This window comes from Medicago sativa, chromosome 6 (genome assembly GCF_051527215.1).
Source record: "Medicago sativa cultivar Bolivia chromosome 6, Bolivia_mono, whole genome shotgun sequence".
Classification (NCBI taxonomy): Eukaryota; Viridiplantae; Streptophyta; class Magnoliopsida; order Fabales; family Fabaceae; genus Medicago; species Medicago sativa.
The window spans coordinates 16297832-16319072 of NC_140754.1; the positions used below are offsets into that span (position 1 = coordinate 16297832).

The 21241-nt window shown below is 33.1% G+C and overlaps 3 protein-coding genes across 3 annotated transcripts; 1 reads left to right on the forward strand and 2 right to left on the reverse strand.

Annotated features, from left to right (window-relative positions):
- On the forward strand, positions 1-8338 carry LOC146913233 (peptidyl serine alpha-galactosyltransferase-like). The gene is made up of 8 exons (XM_085716462.1): positions 1-404; positions 3334-3504; positions 4050-4293; positions 4412-4612; positions 4768-5246; positions 5927-6091; positions 6452-6695; positions 7180-8338. Exons 1-8 carry the CDS (start codon positions 112-114, stop codon positions 7867-7869), a joined length of 2487 nt encoding a protein of 828 aa, XP_085572588.1. The 5' UTR covers positions 1-111; the 3' UTR covers positions 7870-8338.
- Positions 8339-9049: 711 nt separating this feature from the next.
- On the reverse strand, positions 9050-11407 carry LOC146913234 (ubiquitin carboxyl-terminal hydrolase 21-like). The gene has a single exon (XM_085720893.1). It carries the CDS (start codon positions 11258-11260, stop codon positions 9050-9052), a length of 2211 nt encoding a protein of 736 aa, XP_085577019.1. The 5' UTR covers positions 11261-11407.
- A 2998-nt stretch (positions 11408-14405) lies between these two features.
- Positions 14406-16289, reverse strand: LOC146913235 (ubiquitin carboxyl-terminal hydrolase 20-like). The gene has a single exon (XM_085720894.1). The coding sequence runs from the start codon at positions 16287-16289 to the stop codon at positions 14406-14408; it is 1884 nt and encodes a 627-aa protein (XP_085577020.1).
- Between the last annotated feature and the right edge of the window lie 4952 nt (positions 16290-21241).

Here is a 21241-nt window from a genome sequence, read left to right on the forward strand (position 1 = left end):
AACAACACAAAAACTTCATATGCATGTCGATGTAGATCAACCACACAAGAACCAAAATTCTCACATTTGAATCCAAACCCATTTCATATCTAACCTTGAAATCAAGCTACAATGAAAAAAGTTTGGATTTTGATGATGATGATAATGATGGGTCATATTGATATTACAAAAGGGGCAAAGAAGGTATCATGGAAGATACACACACTGTTTTCTGTTGAATGTCAGAATTACTTTGATTGGCAAACTGTTGGGTTGATGAATAGTTATAGGAAAGCTAAACAACCTGGTCCTATTACAAGGCTTCTTAGTTGTACTGATGAAGAGAAGAAGAATTATAAAGGGATGCATTTGGCTCCTACTTTTCAAGTTCCTTCTATGAGTAGACATCCCAAAACTGGTGATTGGTAAGATATTATTACTTATCATGATTTAGATTGAAAGCGTGTTCGGTGTCTGACAAGTGTAGCTACACTCAATCACTTTTGTTTTGTTCATTTATTATCTATTTCTAGGTGTTAGTGTTGTGTCTGGTGTCTATGTCTGTGTCAATGCTTCATATAGATATTGATGCTAATACTAATAGTTATTATTGTTATTAGTGATTAAAGTGAGTGTTTTTTTTTAGTTTTGATATTTTAGGGATGTTTTTGAATTTGGATGTTAATGTGGTTATATGTAAAGTGATGTTAATGTGGTTGACTTTGGTAGATTGGTTTGGGTGGTTATATGTAAGGTGATGTTAATGTGGTTGACTTTAGTAGATTGGTTTGGGTGGTTAAATGTGAAGTGATGTTAATTTTAATGGGGTTGACTTTGGTAGATTGGTTTGTGTTAATGTGATATTTTGCACCTACTTTTGAAGTTCCTTCTATGAGTGGACACCCTAGAACTGGTAACTGTTAAAAATCTTATTCAAATGCAATTTTTTTTTAGTATAGTCACTTTAGATTGAAGGTGTGTCAGTGTCTGACATCCGCACAATCAATTATACTTATTTTGTTTGTTATTATCGGTGTCCTGTCCACGTGTCATTGTTGTATCTGGTGTCAATGTGGTTGTCTTTAGTATAGGGACTTCTGATTGAAGGTTTGTCAGTGTCTGACATCTACACAATCAATTATTTTTTTTGTTTGTTATTATCGGTGTCCTGTCCACGTCTCAATGTTGTATCTGGTGTCAATGTGGTTGACTTTAGTATAGGCACCTCAGATTGAAGGTGTGTCAGTGTACGACATATGCTCAATCAATTGTATCTTTTTTGTTTGTTATTATTGGCGTCCGTTGTATCTAGGGTCCATACACGTGTTAGTGGTTAAATGTGAAGTGGTGTTAATGTGAATTTGGTTAATTGGTTTGTGTGGTTAAATGTGAAGTAATTTTAATGTGGTTGACTTTATATTCTCCATGATATTGTCTTCAACAGATATAAGACACGCATTTACAATTGAAGGTGTGTCCAATATTAATGTGGTTGATTTTATATTCTCCAGATTGAAGGTGTGTCCGGCATGTCTGATAGGTAGCGGTGTCTGATTTATGCACAATCACCTGTACTTTTTTGTTTGTGATTATTGGTATCTACGTGCCAGTGTTGCATCTAATGTCCATGTATGAGTCAGTGTTGTATCTGACGTCCATGTATGTATCAGTGTTTCTTAGATGTTGATACTAATACTAATAATAATTATTGTTGAAAGTGAACTTTTTTTTTTTTGTGTTTTTAGGAATGTTTTTAATTTGGGTTGTGAACTGTAGACTAGTTTGTATGGTGAAATGCGATGTGATGTTAATGTGGTTGACTTCGGTAGATTAGTTTCGGTGGTTAAATGTGAAGTGATAATGTGGTTGACTTTATATTGTCGCAAGCAGGCAGCTTGGTTTGTAAGCTGAGGTACACCGAAGAAGTACTAACCCAGAGATCCAGGGTTCACATACTCGAAACTAACATAACCCACTAACATTTACTTATCCGAATTTTTTTTTTTGGTTATTGGCATATTCTTGAAGCCCACTTGATATGTTGTTCTAGTTAGGCATGCTTTGTGGTTAGTATTTGTTATCGCTTGAAACTATGTGCAGATGTTGTGGATTGCTGTGGTAGTGAAATTATTTCGTTGAATTATTTTGCACTAGATTTCTGTGTTTCTACGGTTAAATATACTGTACATAGGGTAATATGTGCTGATTCTTTGTAATTACGATAAATAGGGAAACTATGAATCCTTGAAACCAGCCTATGTGGTTTCATTCAATCACTTCTATTTTATCAATTATTATCAACGTCTACGTGTCCGTGTCTGTGTCTGTGTTAGTGCTTCATAGATGCTGATACTGATACTAATAGTTATTATGGTTATTAGTGTGGAAAGTGGATTTTTATTTTGCTATTTTAGGAATGTTTTTGAGTTTGGATTGTGAAATGTAGATTGGTTTGTGTAGTTAATTGTGAAATGATGTTAATGTGGTTGACTTTGATAGTTTGGTTTTTGAGTGTTTTCAATGTTGGTTATTGGCATATTCTTGAAGTCTGCTTGATGTGTTTTGTGTGTGTTTGTATAGTTTTGCTATGTACAGTAGCTGCTGCTGTCGTTGTTCTTAGGCATGCTTCGGGGTCAGTGTTTGTTATTTCTTTAAACTGTGCAAATATGGCCTTGTAGTTTGCTATAGTAGTGAAATGATTTCTGTGAATTCTGCTCTTGATTTGTATGTTTCAATTGTTCAATACTATAATATAAATAGTAATTATGCCCTGATTCTATGTAATTACGATAAATAGGGTAGCTACAAATCCTTGTAATTGGATTATGGTTCTTGTACATGTAATATTCTCCGCTGTGTAATTCGGAAACAAAGATTACATCATTTGTGTCTCATCCTATGTAACACTGATAGTTTAGGTTGATGGCTCGTACGACACTAACAAGTGTAGTTACATTCATTTCCATTTTCGCAAATTATTACCCGTGTCTACATGTGACTGGCGGTGTCGTATCTGGTGTTTTTGTTTGTGTAGTAATTCATAGGTCTCATCTCTTTTTCTTCTCGACAACAATATGATTGATTGCTGAAATCTCTGCATGCTGGTTGCTGTATCTTCTACTTCTCTGAGTACTTATGAATCTTGACGTTAACAAAAATATTGCAGTCTGCTCGACACGTGTTTTTGTTTGTGTAGTATTTTGGCATCATTTAAGTCGTTGTCCTCTCCCATATCCCCGCTTAAAATGTCCCTTTAACAAATATCATGCTTCAATACCAAAATGTTTCATATATAAAGCTGAATCATTTTCCCGATATAGCAAAATGAGAAATATTTTTCTGTCCTCTATGCAGGTACCCTGCAATAAACAAACCTGCTGGGGTAGTACACTGGCTTAAACATAGCAAGGATGCAAAAAATGTTGATTGGGTTCTCATTCTAGACGCAGACATGATTATCCGTGGCCCAATTTTACCTTGGGAACTTGGTGCCGAGAAAGGAAGACCTGTTGCAGCATATTATGGGTATTCATTAATTTCTTACTCGTTTCTTACGGACTCCAAATAGCGATATTCAGTAAAATAAGTGATGTTATAAACAACTTAAGTAAGCTCTAATAGCATAAACGGTTATCATATAAGTGATTATGTATAAGGTATAAGTTATTTCTATACCAAAACATAAAATAAAGTCAAACTCTTTTCATGTAAGCTATTAGTTGTTTTCATAAGCTATCCTAGAGAGCTTATGGAAATAAGCTGAAAACAACTTATGGATATGTCAGAAGCTTTTTCCATAAGCTCCTCCAATTTGGAAGGATGCTTAATGAGTTGTACAACTTACACTGGCAATAAACAAATTTTAGCAGGATAGAAAAAAGTTGGATGCTTAAGCCTTTATGAATCAGAGAACAGGGTTTTGTTAAAATAAAAACTGGAAGATCTTTGCTTTGAAGTTATGAAACTGGATTAAATCTCATGAAGTCATATATTTGTCTTGTATTTAATGTTCGGTTTTTCATTTTCTGGTTCATAATTGAAACCTGTTACATACCAATTTTTTTGTCCAGGTATTTAAAAGGTTGCGACAATATTTTGGCTAAGCTGCACACGAAAAATCCAGATCTGTGCGACAAAGTTGGCGGGCTTTTGGCCTTTCATATCAGTGACCTTCGACGGTTCGCCCCCCTGTGGCTTTCTAAAACAGAAGAAGTACGGGAAGATAAGGAACACTGGGCGACAAACATAACTGGAGACATCTATGGAAAAGGATGGATCAGTGAGATGTATGGATACTCTTTTGGCGCTGCAGAAGTGAGTAAAATACCTTAAATTAACACGTTCATTATTGTGATTATCTATTCAGCTTTCACTAATTGTTGTTTGTTTTCTTCTTTCTGCCCTCCTCTTTTGTTTTCTCTCTTGTTCACAGATAGGACTTCGGCACAAGATCAATGATAACTTGATGCTCTACCCAGGTTATGTCCCTCGTGAGGGAATTGAACCGGTTCTTCTTCACTACGGGCTACCATTTAGTGTAGGGAACTGGTCATTTAATAAACTCGCTCACCATGATGATGGAATTGTTTATGAATGCAACCGGCTCTTTCCAGAACCTCCTTATCCCAAAGAGGTTTGTACGCCAAGTATACTTATAGCATGAAACTCATGTGTTGTTTTAGAAAAATTTCTCCATTTTTTGGTCTATATATACTGAATATATATGCACAGAAATATAGCATCAGGATTTTCTAAGTTTTGCTGATGTTGGAAATCATTTTATTGCAGGTATTACAGTTGGAACTTGACGCTAACCGAAGGCGAGGACTATTTATTAGCATAGAGTGCATAAACATTATAAATGAAGGTCTTCTACTACAGCATGGAGCGAATGGTTGCCCTAAGCCAGCATGGTCAAAATACTTGAGCTTTTTAAAAAGCAAATCTTTTGCGGAACTAACTAAGCCAAAATATGTGAATCCTGCTACTTTAAAAATGATGGATGAAGAAGTTGTCGAAACACCCGTTGATCGTGATGATGGAAAGCCACATCCCAAAATCCATACAGTTTTCTCCACGGAATGCACACCATACTTTGATTGGCAAACTGTAGGACTTATGCACAGTTTTCGTTTGAGTGGACAGCCTGGAAATATTACAAGGTTACTGAGCTGCAATGACGAGGATTTAAGGAAGTATAAAGGCCAAGATCTGGCTCCTACACATTATGTTCCCTCGATGAGTCGACATCCATTAACAGGAGACTGGTAATTATTTTTCTAAGTTGAAAGTATTTCAATTCATTTGCGTGATTTAAGTTTTTCATTTTTGTTGCTCGTCATTTCTGCATGGATGTTTACTGTGATTGGGACAAAGTTGTCGATTGGCAGTCACAAAATCAATCATGGAAGGAAAGGACTAAGGGCCTGTCTGTTACAATTTTTCTTAAACAAATTACCGAGTTTTACATTCGTTTGTTCCCACTTTTCACAGGATAAAAATCTGAAAGACAATCAATCTAAAAACTGCTTAAAATATGAAGCTTTTTTTAATAACTTCTCTTAAAAAGCATTTTTGATAGATGACCTTTTCTTAAGAAAATGATTTTCATTATGGTAAACAAACACATAATAGTTTCTGGTTTTCTTTAAAACCTCTAAATCATTTTTTTTTTTAATATGTAACAAACAGACCTTAAATTTTGTAGCATCATTATTCTTTTGTAGATATCTTAAGCTAATTTTGGAAAATATCTAACTTGATAAGTTAATTCTCATGATTAATTACTATGTTAAATTGTACCATTTCCCATGTTAGTTTGTGCTTCCCGGGGTGGGAAATTGTATAATAGTTTCGCTTGGTAAGTTCTTCTGTTTATGTGGTTGAATAATTTAGCCATTTTGACTATATGCTAAAAAAGTTGATAGTTCTTCTGTTTTCATTTTAGGTATCCAGCAATTAATAAACCAGCTGCAGTTCTTCATTGGCTTAATCATGTAAATGTTGATGCTGAATACATAGTGATTCTTGATGCTGATATGATCATGAGAGGACCAATCACACCGTGGGAATTCAAAGCTTCTCGTGGACATCCTGTTTCAACTCCTTACGAGTAAGCCTACTGACTTGGGTTGATGTTTATGAGGCCTGTTAATTTTAATTTAAACCAGTGTTGTTAAATAATGGCTATAGTGGTGCTGTAACCTTATAATGTGGCGGAATTTCAACAAATCGCTACTTAGTATAAAATGTTGTCAAATATCGACTATAACGACTCTATAGCATTGTTGCGTGGCATAATTTGAACAAACTACTATATTACGCTATCCACGATTTACAACACTGATTTAAATGCAGTGTTGTTGACTGCATTTTTCATGGTTGCAAAAATACAGGTCTCTATTTTGACGTTGTTTTATCGTTCATTTCAACTGGATAACTGATATGTATTTTCATAATTTTTGCATGCCAGCTACCTTATTGGTTGTGACAATGAACTTGCAAAGTTACATACTAGCCATCCTGAGGCTTGCGACAAAGTTGGCGGTGTAATCATTATGCATATAGATGATCTCCGGAAATTCGCTATGCTATGGCTGCATAAAACAGAGGAGGTTCGAGCTGATAGAGCTCACTATGCAAGAAATATAACAGGAGACATATATGAATCAGGGTGGATCAGTGAGATGTATGGTTACTCATTTGGTGCGGCCGAGGTACTTTGTTTTTATATTCATGTCTTCATGCATACTTGACGCACTTGGTCATATGATTGTTGCTGTCGTAATGTTAGTGACAAGACCTTTTCAGTTCAAGACCCTTATATGTTTTTCACTGTGTATCTGAACTCCGTCTTACTTGCAAGCTGGAACCTCTTTTTAAAAAGTTGTGCTGGCTAAATATTTTGATACATAGAAAATTAAGCCATGAGTTCAGTTCATTTGTTTGTTTTACACGTGTGCTCAATTCACTGATGTGTGGTGGGAAAAGAGTAACAATTTCAACAATTTTTACCCAATTTTTTATTGTTAAACATTATTTCAGCAATATTTAGGGAAAAACTTTGCAGTGTTCATGCATCAAATATTGCTGTAGTTACTTCCTTTGTTTTTCTATTTCATGGTGTGTTACCACAAACTGGTATGCTACATGAAATTTTTTCGTTCTATGACCAGTGATGATGTTATTCATTTGATGCAGTTGAAACTGAAGCATACAATAAGCAATGAGATACTCATATACCCGGGATATGTTCCTGAACAGAACATCAAATATAGAGTTTTTCATTATGGATTGCGATTCAGCGTTGGGAATTGGAGCTTCGACAAAGCAGACTGGCGGGAGGTTGATGTGGTTAACAAATGTTGGGCCAAGTTCCCAGACCCACCGGATCCCTCAACTCTTGATCAAGCTAATAAGGAGAATTTACAGCGAGATATGCTCAGCATAGAATGTGGAAAAACCCTAAATGAAGCACTTGAAATTCATCACAAGAAAAAGTGTCCTAGTGCTGATTCCATATTGATATCAAAAGGCAATGAGAAAACAGAAGAAAGTGGAACTTTAAGGGAAATTGGCAACACCGATGCAAGTATTGATTCTATAACCAATCGTGTTACGACAAACCAGACAGAGGAATTGGCAAGTGTTCAAAAAGAGGAATTGCCAAGTGTTCAAAAAGATGAGATACCGAGTTCTTTCAGGTTTTGGGTGGTATTCTTATGGGCGTTTTCTGGATTCGGTTTTTTGGTCGTCATTTTTGTCGTGTGTTCAGGTCATAGAAGACGAGGAACAAGGATGAAACATCATAGTAGAAGGAGAAGAAGCATGCATTCAGGATTCATGGAAAGCAATGGACGTGACCGGCACGGCCGTGATGTTGATTTGTAAACAATGTGATGCACCTTTTCATTCTCCCGGCATAAAGGTGAGTTCGTCTGAATTTTAAGACTGCCGTGCAGGGATCACACAAGGTTAGAACTTAGAGAGTATGTTTTCTTGAGTGAGTATGTGTGTGTGAAACCATTCTACAAAGCAAGTCAGTCTGAGAGTTCTGAGGTTGGATATTACTGAGAAATTTGTAAAGAGATCTTCTTTTTCTTTAATTTGAGATTACTTGTATTATTTTGTATCTAAAAATCATAAGGTCTTAGCAGTGTAGAACAAGATACTGAAACCTACCCCTGCAAACTCAAATTGGATTTTCCTACGACAATTAATTCTTGTATACTTTCATGAGGTGTCAACTCAGTGATAAGAGTTTGACCTGACCTTAAGAGGAGTTTAAATTTCATCGGAGACATTTGTAAAATGATCATTAGTATTACTTTATAATAATTTCTCTCTTTCTCTATCTTTATTTTTATTTTAAAAATGTTGTCAATCACATTCTCCAATTGATATTAGTAATCAACAAAACTAATTGATATGTACTCTTGCTTATAACTATACAAAAAATATATAACAAAATTATACATAGAAAAAGTATTATAATGAACTCCACAACCTGCTTAAAAGGATTTTTTTTCCGTATAAAATTATCGGAAATTATACTATAGACCACCTTCATAGGTGATCCACCGTAGAATAGTGCTTAAAAAATATTTAAAACTCCAACCATGAAAGACGTAATCTCTTGATAGTACGGCCCTCTTTATTGAAATAATGACTTAAATGATATCAATTTGATTAAAACAACGAAAAATAAATATGTAGCTCGTATTAAACCAACATCCAATCAAATCACCATCTTAGCCATACATATAACAAATGTCATGAGTTTTATTTGTGAATTCGTTGAAATTTCTAATAACTAAGTATCGGTACATAGTAGACCACTTATAAAATTGGTCCGCCAAAGAACTCACTTAAAATGATATGTTTGTCACTTTTTTGAATTCACAATAGAAGAAAGGGAGTAGATATAGGTGACAAATTCAAAACCAAAATCATTAATTTCATTGAACAGAGAATAAGTGTTGGTACAAAGATTTGAAAATCCAACAGATTTCATCAATGATGCAAATAATTAGAAACAGAATCAAAATGGTTAAGCATAGACAAAGACTATTCAAAAAAGGTAATTCCATCTTGATTTCTTGTAAGCATTGTTGCTGCCTTTGTTAGACTGCGATGAATCGATCTTTTTTCTCTTGTTTTTCTGGGAGTCACCAATTATGTTCAAAAATGCATCTCTCCTTGAACCATGCATATTCTTAATTAATGCAATGGCAGCTTTATTTTCAGGATTGCCATTTGACTGATATGATGAAGATCTTTTACTGCTACTCCCTTGCTTCTCGGTCTTCAAATGATCGCGTGAAATCTGGAAACTCTTATCGGGAGCCTGAGAAGGAGGAGAGTTGGAAGGAGTTACAGGATTGAAATCATCATTCTCTGTGAAATCATAAACTTCCAGACTGCGTTTGTTTCCATCAGAAGCAACATTCTTAGAATATGAACTTCCACCAAGCTTTGAAATATAGGACAAGCTGGTAGACTCCCAATGCCGCACTCGGATTTTCTGATTTGACGACCCGACAGGAAATTGTTCACGACGAGGAAAAGTATTAGGAAGCTTACGGCTTTGTAGACAAGAATACTCATACTTCTTAGAAAATCCCCTGGATTCACCAACCCTGTTCCTTTCAATATTTTCATTTGCAATAGAAGATGACTTATCATGGCCATCGACGATGTCTAAAACAGACTTGGGATATGTATTCATCCGACTCAGATTCAAGCTTGGAATTGTAGATTCCGCAAAATTTGAAAACCAAGGTGTACCTTGTCGAGCATAAAACAATATGTATGCTTCCTGAGACAGCACAGTCTCTTCAGATACCTTAGTAACCATTGAATCATCTAACTCATGCCATGTATCCGGAGCAGTGCGAACGAAGCTGAAATAATGCCCTGAAGTAGATGAAAATCCAGTATGCACAATAACTGCATATAGATCATATTTAGACGATGCATCATTCGATATGGTGTAAGGCTGCATGTCCAACTCCAACGGGAAATTGATATGCTTGTCAATCTTTTCGATGAAAACCCCATATGTCTTAAACCTCTTTAAATGGAATGCAGCAATCGAAGGTGTCTGATCCAACATAAGCTGTTTCTCCATAGAAACTTCTTCGCTGCAGCCCTCACATTTAAACTTCGCATCAATATCTTCCACTGTAGTGAAAGAATCTAAAGCACTTGAAAGAGTATCTACATTTTCTATTTCTAGACTCAAATCAATCAATGGCTCATTAGTGTCAGAAGAGCGACCACAGTTGCAACAGCGAAGCCTGCTAACCAAACTGCCTCCAAAAACTTTCTTTACAATATTATCGCCCTCAAATATTGGATCATTCTTCTTCAAATCTAAAAAACATGAATCAAGTTTATCCAATACGCATTGCATAAACTCATGTGCATCCTCTTGCCGATATCTTCGAAACATCGAAGAAAAATGATTCAAATTTTCCACAATGATCATAGGGGAGATAACTCTTCCACTATAACGCAAGGAAAGTTGCATCTGGTAGCGGAAAGAGCAGATAACACAATACCCATTGTGACCATCATTAGAAGCATGGCTGCAAGAAAAAAGACCTTCGACTAGAGGCACCGTATGAGTGAAGCATTGCATGATTGAATTTAGAAAGCATGTGTTACCAAGGTTGGCAAGTCCAGCCGGTATCCATCCTTCAGGCTGCACAGGTAAAACCTGCGATGAAATACATGGACGACAATCATCGAGATCCAACGCCTCCGGTTGATCACCTTCGTTAATCCTCTCCTTTACTAACGGTTTCGGAGGAGAGGATTGAACAGAAGCAAGCAACGAAGTGTCCATTTGAGTGGTGTCTAGGGTTTTGGATATAGAACTCACCAATGAAATACTTGGACGACGACACTCATTGAAATCCAACGCCTCCGGCTGATCACCTCCGCTAATCCTCTCCTCTGTTAATGGTTTCAAAGGAGAGGATGGAACGGAAGCTTGCAACGAAGTATCCGTTTGAGAAGCGGCTAGGGTTTCGGATATCGAACTCACCAATGAAATACTTGGACGACACTCATCGAAATCCAACGCCTCTGGCTGATCACTTCCGTTAATCCTCTCCTGTGTTAACGGTTTTAGAAGAGAGGATGGAACAGAAGCTTGCAACGAAGTATCGGTTTGAGAAGCGGCTAGGGTTTCGGATATTGAAGTCACCGTCGACAGTGAATTCATGTGATTCTTTTGTTGTTCTTGTTCACAGTGTGGTGAATATGAACAACACATTGGGTTTTGAAATCTTAATAAGAGTATGGAATTAGGGTTTTAGAAGGAGAAAAAAACCAAAGGAAAAGAATGAGAAGGTTACAGTTTCGAAGAGGTGAAATTCTTGAGTGAAAATTTTGATAGGTTTTATTTAAATAATAAAAGAACAAAGGGAATTAGGGTTTTAAGATGATGAAAAAGGTTCAAAACTGAACACAGATATTTTGAAAGAAGAGGGAAACTCGAAAGTAAGAATTTGGAATCGCACGCTTTCTATTTCTTTCTCTGCGATCTCTCATGGATTATGGTAGACTTGGGCTTAACCCTACTTGTAATATATCACCAATAACCCTACTTTTTATTTATTTTCTTTTTTAGCTCTTTAACTTGGGTTAACTCTTCCTTAAAAAAAAAAAAAAACTTGGGTTCACTCTTTAACTTGGGTCTTTGGAACAAAAATTAGCATATGACTATAGAAATTTTTCCATAAATTAAACATGGATACCAAATGTAAAACTTTGGTTAAAAAAATTCAAACGTGTAAGATAACACACACATTTATAATATAAATCAAACATAAAAATTGATAATTTTAGCATTAAGATGTACACTATGTGCTCGTCTGCTCTTTTTATTACACTAATGTGTATAAATTATGAATAATAATTTTTATGAAGTTTAAATTTTGATTAAAATTATAGGTATATATAATATAAATTCTTATTTTTTTTTTTATAATAACATCAACAAAATATCATTCTTATAAGCAAAATTGTTAAAGGGTGTAATTGAAAATGAAAGTATAATAGTTCAAAACCATGTCTTCTCTTTATATGTAGTACAAGTTATTACTTTGTTATTATATACTAACGTTCAAATGGCATTTCGTGCCCGTCTGTCAGTTTTTTTACTGCGCTAACGCATGTGAATTATATACAAAGTTTTTTAAAAATATAAAAAAAAAACACTGAGGGGCAATTTCAAAAAGTGCAGGGGTGATTCTGCAGAATTCAAATGTTGGGGGCAATTGTAAACTTTCTAAAAGTTTTAGGGTAAATTTAGTATTTCAAAAACTCTTGGGCAAATCTATAATTTTTGAGAATTTTGTGTGAATGGGCATTTGACGTGGCACAATGTGGCACGATGGTGTTGGTTGACATGTCATTGACTTGACAACATATCAGGGGTGATGTGGATTGTTAACACGTGCCTACAAGTAAATGGTTGGAAGTGGGCAACTGATGTGGCTGTTGATTGGTCATCTTCAACATCTTGTCTTCCGACGGCAATGCGTGGCGACGGATGATTGTCTAGCAAGGATTCTGATGAGGTATTTGGTGTCTTGTGGAGGTTTTGTTGGTTACAAAACCCCCCAATAATAGATTTTTTGGCTTTTTGAACTAATTCACGGCGTTAGTTTTGCGAAAAAATGGTCGCAAAGTAGAGTTTCGAGGGAGGAAGCTCTTTTTTCTAAAGAACACCCTTAGAAAACTCAAACTTTCTGTTAATTTTCTCACTCAAAGTCAAATCAGAAATTTAGAACCTTGCTCTAATGCCAAAAGGGCTAAGAAACCAAGAGAGAATCCACTCTTTAACTCTCAAAATGAAAACTCACAATTTTATATATTTCGATGATCTAGGGCGGATTCTAGTAGCAGCATGGGGTAGCTTTGGCTACCCCGATTTTTTTTATTTTGTCTTAAAAAATATGTTTGTTGTATATTTTGTCACCCTAATAATATATATATTTAGCCACCCTAGATAAATATATTTGTCAAAAATTGATAGAAACGTGAAAGTTAAAAGAATATCTCATAATTAATAAATTTATTGTCTAATTTTGATACTTCTGGTCTCTTTGGTAACTATAATGATGGTTTTGTTAGCAATAAGTTTCTTGCAAATGCTACTTCTATATATATTTGACTCTTTAAAGTATAGTTGAACTCAACATTTTTATATAGTTAATGTAATGTTTTTGTTCTTTTGATGTTGTTTTCATTTGTACATTTATATAAATCAAATTATTGTGCTTTTTTTTTTATCTTACAAGTTAATTTAATATATTAATTTTTAAAAACTATTTTTTTTTATATTTGGCCCCCTCGTAAATTAATTGCTAGCTTTGCAGCCGTCAATGAGGATGATACATGAAGGAAGTGACCATATTTATGGTAATCTTAAAAGCCTTAGATGCAACTACAATGAAAATAGAAATGTTGAAAATTAACATGAATGCAAGAAATAAAATGTCAAATATGGTGGCTTGCATTAGGTATAAGATGAAAAAGTGTCCGCTTAGTAATAAGAGTTTGACCTGCCTTAATAGAAGGAGTTCAAATCTCATCGAAGACTGTTATGAAATGATCATTAGTGTTACTTTATTTAATAATAATTTTTCTCTTTCGCATTGTTTAAATGTTGTACACTTTTCCTTTTTGGCTTTTGACAACATAAGGCATTTTGTTGATGTTAATCCGGTGTTGTTGACTTGAGACCTTGAAGTGTTTTACTCTAAGGGTTTCAAGTTCAATTATCTTCAATGCCAATTTCAGTGGGCTAGTATAGTTTTCTCAAAAGAAAAAAACTTAGCGTTGTTGTATTATGTTAATCATTTAAGATAGAGATTGTGCTAGTTTGGATCAGATTGACACATTGACTTAATCAACTATGAATACAATCAAATGATTGACTTGACTACATCCTCAACGTGCATATTAAAAGAAATAAGCATTTCGACATAGTAAGTAGATCCTGCATACTTGAACATATGTTAGTATTTCAAAATTAAATTTTTGTTCTAACAAACGACTCAAAATTAAATTCTTTAACCAAATGAGAGACCAGCTTTCTTGTTTGTATAACTTATTATGATATTATTATTTGTACCATATTGGAGTAATCAGTTTTTCTTGAAGGACTGTGCTAATCGTTTAATAGCACACACTAAAGACTAATTTGTTTATGAAATTGTTAGTAATTAACTATCAATCGATTATAATTACTAACAAATTTGACACTAATAAGATCTAAATTTCTTAGAAAAATTAGACCATAGTGAATTAAAGTTGATGTGAGAATTAAAATGAGTGTAATTGTGATATGGTGTTGCATCTGTCACCATCATATCTAAATTTATGCATTTTGCTGATTTTATGTTTCACTCTTACTTCCAACAGATTTCATCAATGATGCAAAGAATTATACATAGAAACCAAATGTTTAAGCAAAGACTAAAAGTAAAATTCCATCTTGATTTCTTGGGAGGACTGTTGCTGCCTTTGTCAGACTGCGACGAATCCATCGTTTTTCTCTTGTTTTCTGAGGACGCACCGATTAAGTCCAAAAATGGACCTCTCCTTGAACCATGCATATTCTTATGATATGCAATGGCAGCTTTATTTTGAGGATTGTCATTTGACTTATATGATGAAGATCTTTTACTGCTACTCCGTTGTTTCTTGGTCTTCAAATGATCGCGTGAAATCTGGAAACTCTTATCCGGAGTCTGAGTAGGGGGAGAGTTGGAATCATCCTTCTCTGTGAAATCATAAACTTCCAAACTGTTATTGTTGCTATCAGGAGCAACATTCTTAACATATGAATTTCCACCAAGCTTTGCAATAGAAGCCAATCTGGTAGAATTCCAATGCTGCACTCGGATTTTCTGATAAAGAGTTTTCTGATTTGATGACCTGACAGGAAATTGTTCGCGGCGAGGAAAAGTATCAAGAAACCTGCGGCTTTGTGGACAGGAATACTCAAACTTCTTCTCATAAGATTCTCCGGATTCACCAGCCCTGTTCCTTTCAAAATATTCACGTTCTAAAATTGAAATTGATTTATCCTGGCCATAAGTTATATCTAAAACAGACTTGGGAGACGTATTCGTCATACTCAGATCCAAGCTTGGAATTGTAGATTCCGCAAAATTTGAAAACCAAGGAGTACCTTGTCGGGCATAAAACAATATGTATGCTTCCTGAGACATCACAGTCTCTTTCGATACCTTAGTAACCATTGAGTCATCCAATTTATGCCACGTATCCGGATCAGTGCGAACGAAGCAGAAATAATGTCCCGATGTAGATGATAACCCAATATGGACAACAACTGCATATAGATCGTATTTAGACGATGCATCATTCGAAATGGTGTAAGGCTGCATGTCCAATTGCAACGGGAAATCGATATGCTTGTCAATCTTTTCAACAAAAACCCCATCTGTCTTAAACCTCTTCAAGTGGAACGCAGCAATCGAAGGTGTCTGATCCAACATAAGTTGTTTCTCCATAGACACTTCTTCGTTGCAGCCCTCACATTTAAACTTCGCATCAATGTATTCCACCGTGGTGAAAGATTCTAAAGCACTTGAAAGAGTATCTACATTTTCTATTTCTAGACTCAAATCAATCAATGGCTCATTAATGTCAGACGTGCGGCCACAGTTACAACACCGAAGCTTGCTAACTAAACTGCCTCCAAAAACTTTCTTTACGATATTATCGCCCTCAAATTTTGGATCATGCTTCTTCAAATCTAAAAAACATGAATCAAGTTTATCCAAAACGCATTGCATAAACTCATGTGCATCCTCTTGCCGATATCTTTGAAATATCGAAGAAAAATGATTCAAATTTTCCACAATGATCATAGGGGAGATAACTCTTCTAGTAGAATGCAAGGAAAGTTGCATCTGGTAGCGGAAAGCGCAGATAACACAGTATCCATTGTGACCATAATTAGAACAATGGTTGCACAAAAGAAGACCTTCGACTAGAGGCACCGTATGAGTGAAGCATTGCATGATTGAATTGAGAAAGCATGTGTTGCCAAGGTTGGCAAGCCCGGCCGGTATCCATCCTACCCGCGATGAAATACTTGGACGACACTCATCGAGATCAAACACCTCCGGCTGATCGCCTCTATTAATCCTCTCCTCTGTTAACTGTTTCAGAGTAGAGGATTGAAGGAAAGGTTGCAGTGAAGTATTCGTTTGAGCGGTGTCTAAGGTTTTCGATATCAAAGTCACCGTTGACGGTGAATTCATGTGATTCTCTTGTTGTTCGTGTTTACCACATGGTGAAATTGAACAAGATTTTGGTAGGGTTTTAGCAAGAAAAAAACCCATGAAAAAGAGAAGATTTAGTTCAGAGAATGAGAAGAGAAGGTGAATTTCTTGAGTGAGAATTTTGAAACCGCTATAAAAAGAAGAGGGAAAGATGAAAATATTTGGCACCGATATAAAAATCTCAAGACAATGATATCGCACGCTCTTTCTTTCTATATGTGATCCCTAATGAATAATGATACTTAGGCTAAACCCTACTCAACTATTTATAGGTCAATATAAGTTATCTTTATTAATTAGGGAGTTTCTACGGTACACCTTTAAATTAAGGTGTACCGGTACACCTGTTTCATAAATCAATAACTTTACGATAATTTTTATGTAATAAAGAGATATTTATCGACTTTTATATTTTAGAAAATATTATCCCATAAAAAAAACATCATTTCATTCTTTATAAGAATTATACTAAATTTTTTAACATTTTATTAAAAAAATAATCAATATTCACTATTATGAGTAATAAAAAATTAAAAAAAATTGAATTTTGCTTTGCCGACACTTTTGATAAATAAAATATAATTATTATAATTATAAATGATAGAAAATATTTTTTTTCTAAAGATATTTTTTTTCTAAAGAAAAAAAATCATTAAACTATACATTTAAATACATGGATGTACCGGTACACTCAAAATTTTCGAGTGTACCATAGAAATTGCCTATTAATTAACCTTTTCTTGAAAATTGAATTTTCCCTCTCTCCTATTAGGCATTAGCCATTGTATTTATTTTTTGCAATTTTTCCCCCATTTTTGGTAAAAGTAATCTTTTTTTTTTCCTTAAAAAACTATATGGTTCATAAATGAAATATCTATACTAAATATCTATACTATATATTTCTTCAAAAAAAAAATCTATACTATATATCTATACTATATATGAAGAAAACTACCCCTTTCAGCACTTTTAGGTTGAATTTTTCTTTCCAAAAATACCCTTAATTTTCAATACAAATAACACATGTAACAAATAGATAAAAATAAATTTAAATATTAAAACAAATGTAACAAACACGATATGAATATATTTATTTGTTTTTTTTCCTTTATCATTTAAAACCTGTAACAAACTAGATGAGTATATTTATACTTACTTTTTCATCATTCCAATTATACCCTTAAACAACTTTTTCTCTATTAAAATTGTTGTTTTTTTTCCTTTTTGAAAAGCTATACTAAATTGTTGTTGATGTCATTAAAAAAAGAATTTAGATTATATTTTTTTTGTTATATTGTATTATTGTCGGTGTCGTTGAAATAGATAATCATGGTTGGTTTGATTTTTTATAACTTGAAAGCAACAAACATTTATATTTTTTTAATTTTAATCTAGATCAAAATTTCATTAAAAAAAATACCGTTCATAATTTTCAAACGTAACACAATAAAAAGAGCGGAAAGACGGACACGTGAGTGCCAGTCTTTTCGCTAGTAATTATAGCGTCAATCTCTTCCTTAAAAAAAATATAGCGTCAATGGTGTATGATTATGTCAATATACATCAATATAATAACTTGGGATGGAAGCAGTTTGAATAAAACCGAAGAAATCGAAAGTCCAACCAAACCGAAAATGTATCCCACCTCATCTGGTTCAGCTTAAAATCGAACCGAACCAATCTAAACCTACCTTGTTTGGTTCAGTTCTCAGTTTTTCATTTTGAGATCTAAGAAACCGATGAACCGAACCAATGCTAACTCCACTCCCCATTTTACTAATAGTATCCCTCCTCACACACACTTATGATTATGACCAAAATTAAAGCACAACATAAAATACTACTTAATCCATTCACTTTCTCTCATCATCATCACATCTCATCACTTAGGCTCTATTTTATTTCTATTAAAAAAGAAACCCTAGCCGTCAACCACACCTATGATGTAACCCAACATTTCATATCACCGTTGAGATCGTCCATCTGTTGGTTAGTTTATCATGTTTATGTCTTCAAACATTTGAAAATATATTGTTTTCTATGCTCATTTTCTATGCCTTATATTGAGTAAGGTTAGTTATAAAAAGTTGTTTGAAAAATAGAAAACATGAAAAAACAAAATATGAAATACAAATTTCCATGAAATATTTGAGTATGACGTAAGCTTTATACATGAAATATAAATTTGTGAGAATATGAATTTTTTTAATGGTATTTTCAAATAAACAAATCAACCGAACCGATCCAAACCTAACCGATTAGTTCGGTTTGGTTTATTTTTTGAAATAGAGTGCAAACTGAACCAAACCAAATCGATGAAAATATTTCATCGGTTCGAACTTTTTTTTTTTACTAAAAACCGTTACACCCCCAATAATAAAGAACATCAATAGTTAAGAAGAAAAAAACAATTAAGTACATTTTTTCCGGTATTTAATGTAGGATCAAACATAAACGCAATCTCAAATATCATTAAAAAAAAGAAATTTCATATTATTAATTTTTTTAAGAATATCTTTTTACACAATCTCATATTATTGTTTTTAAAAAACAATATATTGGATCAAATTAATGGTTGGATGATGGAATTTCATTCCATATATTAAGAATATATTTGTACTACTATAATATAAAGTTTTTTTTTTCTGTGGGAAGATAAATAGAATTGTTAATAGGAGAGATAAAGAAACTGTTTTCAAGAACAAGTTTCCCTAAAAAGAAAAAGAACAAGTTAATTAATGAGACAACATATATACCGATTAAAGTGACACATTTATTGTATCTTAACCTATGCAATGTTACATAGATTAGAAAACCCTCTTATAAAAGATCACCTTTTTTTTTCTTCAACTAATCTAGCAGATAGAAATTGACATTTTTAAAAGGAACAAATGAGATGTTTGGGGTTTAAGCCAAGAACCATGTATATATTATACAATGTTCCTACCAAGTTATAAATTATGACTTCTGATTATTAACACTAGCGAAAAGACGGGCACTCACGTGCCCGTCTTTCCGCTCTTTTTATTGCACTAACGTTTGAAAATTATTAACGGTGTTTTTTTATGAAATTTTGATTTGGATTAAAACTAAAAATATAAATGTTTGTTGCTTTCAAGTTATAACAAACCAAACTAATTATGGTTATTTATTGAGTAAATTACCATAATTTACTCAATATACACTCCCCTCCCTTGAAAAATAAAATTTATACTCCCCTCCCTTATAAGATAATTGAATTACAACTCCCTCTCCCTTAATAATTAAATATGCACTACACTTTAATCTATTTTAACATAAATAAATATTTTTATGATATATATTAATATAAGATGCTTGAATTACAACTCCCTCTCCCTTAATAATTAAATATGCACTACACTTTAATCTATTTTAACATAAATAAATATTTTTATGATATATATTGATTTTGAACCATCATTTAAGAAAAAATAATTCATTTCTTAATAATTTAAATGTCAATGATAATTAAATTTAAATATTTTGCTATTGATTTGATAATTTAGAGTATAAAATTAACTTTTATATAACCATGCTTTATTGTCTTTAGTATTATTTTCATATATTTTAATTTTATTTTGGGTTGTTTCATATTTTATAATAGGGTTTAAAACTACATGTTAATGAAATTGTCAATAAAAAATAGCGAAAAATATGTATTCAATTTTTTATTATATTAAAATAGACCCGCAATACTATTTTTTTTCGAAGTGTGTTAGATTATTATTTTTCTAAATTATTATAAATAAATAATAAATATTAAGGGAGTAAAGTGTAGATTTTAACATAAGGGGGGAGGGGAATGTAATTCAAGCTTCTCTTAGGGGAGGGGAGTGAAAAGTTTTCTAATATGTTTTGAATAAGAGGGGAGAGGAGTGTATATTTTAACATAAGAGGGGAGGGGAGTGTAATTTACTCTTATTTATTTCAATGACACCAACAATATAACAAAAAAAATAATCTGAGTTCTTTTTTTTAAGGGTTAATTATGTTTTTGGTCCCTACAAAATTGCGACCTTGTAAGTTTAGTCCTTACTTAATTTTAATAGCATTTTTAATCCCTACAAAAAAAAATTTACTTATAATTTTAGTCCCTGCTAAAATAAATTTTGTTTAATTATCCTTAAACTCTTAAATTTTTTAACGATTCTTTTTATACATGTTTAGAACACTATGAAAGGTTCATTTACTAAAATTTATAATTTTTTAACTTGAAATAAATTAAATATGAATTTTTTAAAACGACAAAAGTTTAAGATATAAGTAACAAAAATATGGACGTAGAAATCAAATTTTTGCGATATTTTTTCGGAGGACCTTTTAATAACGTTCTTAACACGTCTGTAAAAAATTGTTGAAAAACTTAAGAGTTTAAGCATAAATTAAACAAATTTGGATTGAGTAAGGACTAATATTGAGTGCAGAAATTTTTTGTAGGGATTAAAAATGCTATTAAAATTAAGTAAGGACTAAACTTACAAGGTCGCAATTTTGTAGGGACCAAAAACATAATTAACCCTTTTTTAATGACACTTTTTAAATGATAAAGGAAGAAAAATCAGACATATATATATATATATATATATATATATATATTCATATCATGTTTGTTACATTTTTTGAATATTTAACTTTATTCTTATCTATTTGTTACATGTGTTATTTGTATTTAAAATTGAGGGTATTTTTGGAAAGAAAAAAGCCAGCGCAAAAGAGGTGAAAAGAGTTGTTTTCTTCATATATAGTATAGATGATACAAAATTGGAAGAAAAAAAAAATAACTTGGGCTCTTAAAGACACATGTTAAGAAACTAAATGTATCCTTGTCAAAAAAAAAAAAAAGAAAACTAAATGTATCTTTTGTCTAAAAAAAAAAAACTAAAAAGATCTATAAGAAAAAATAAGAAACT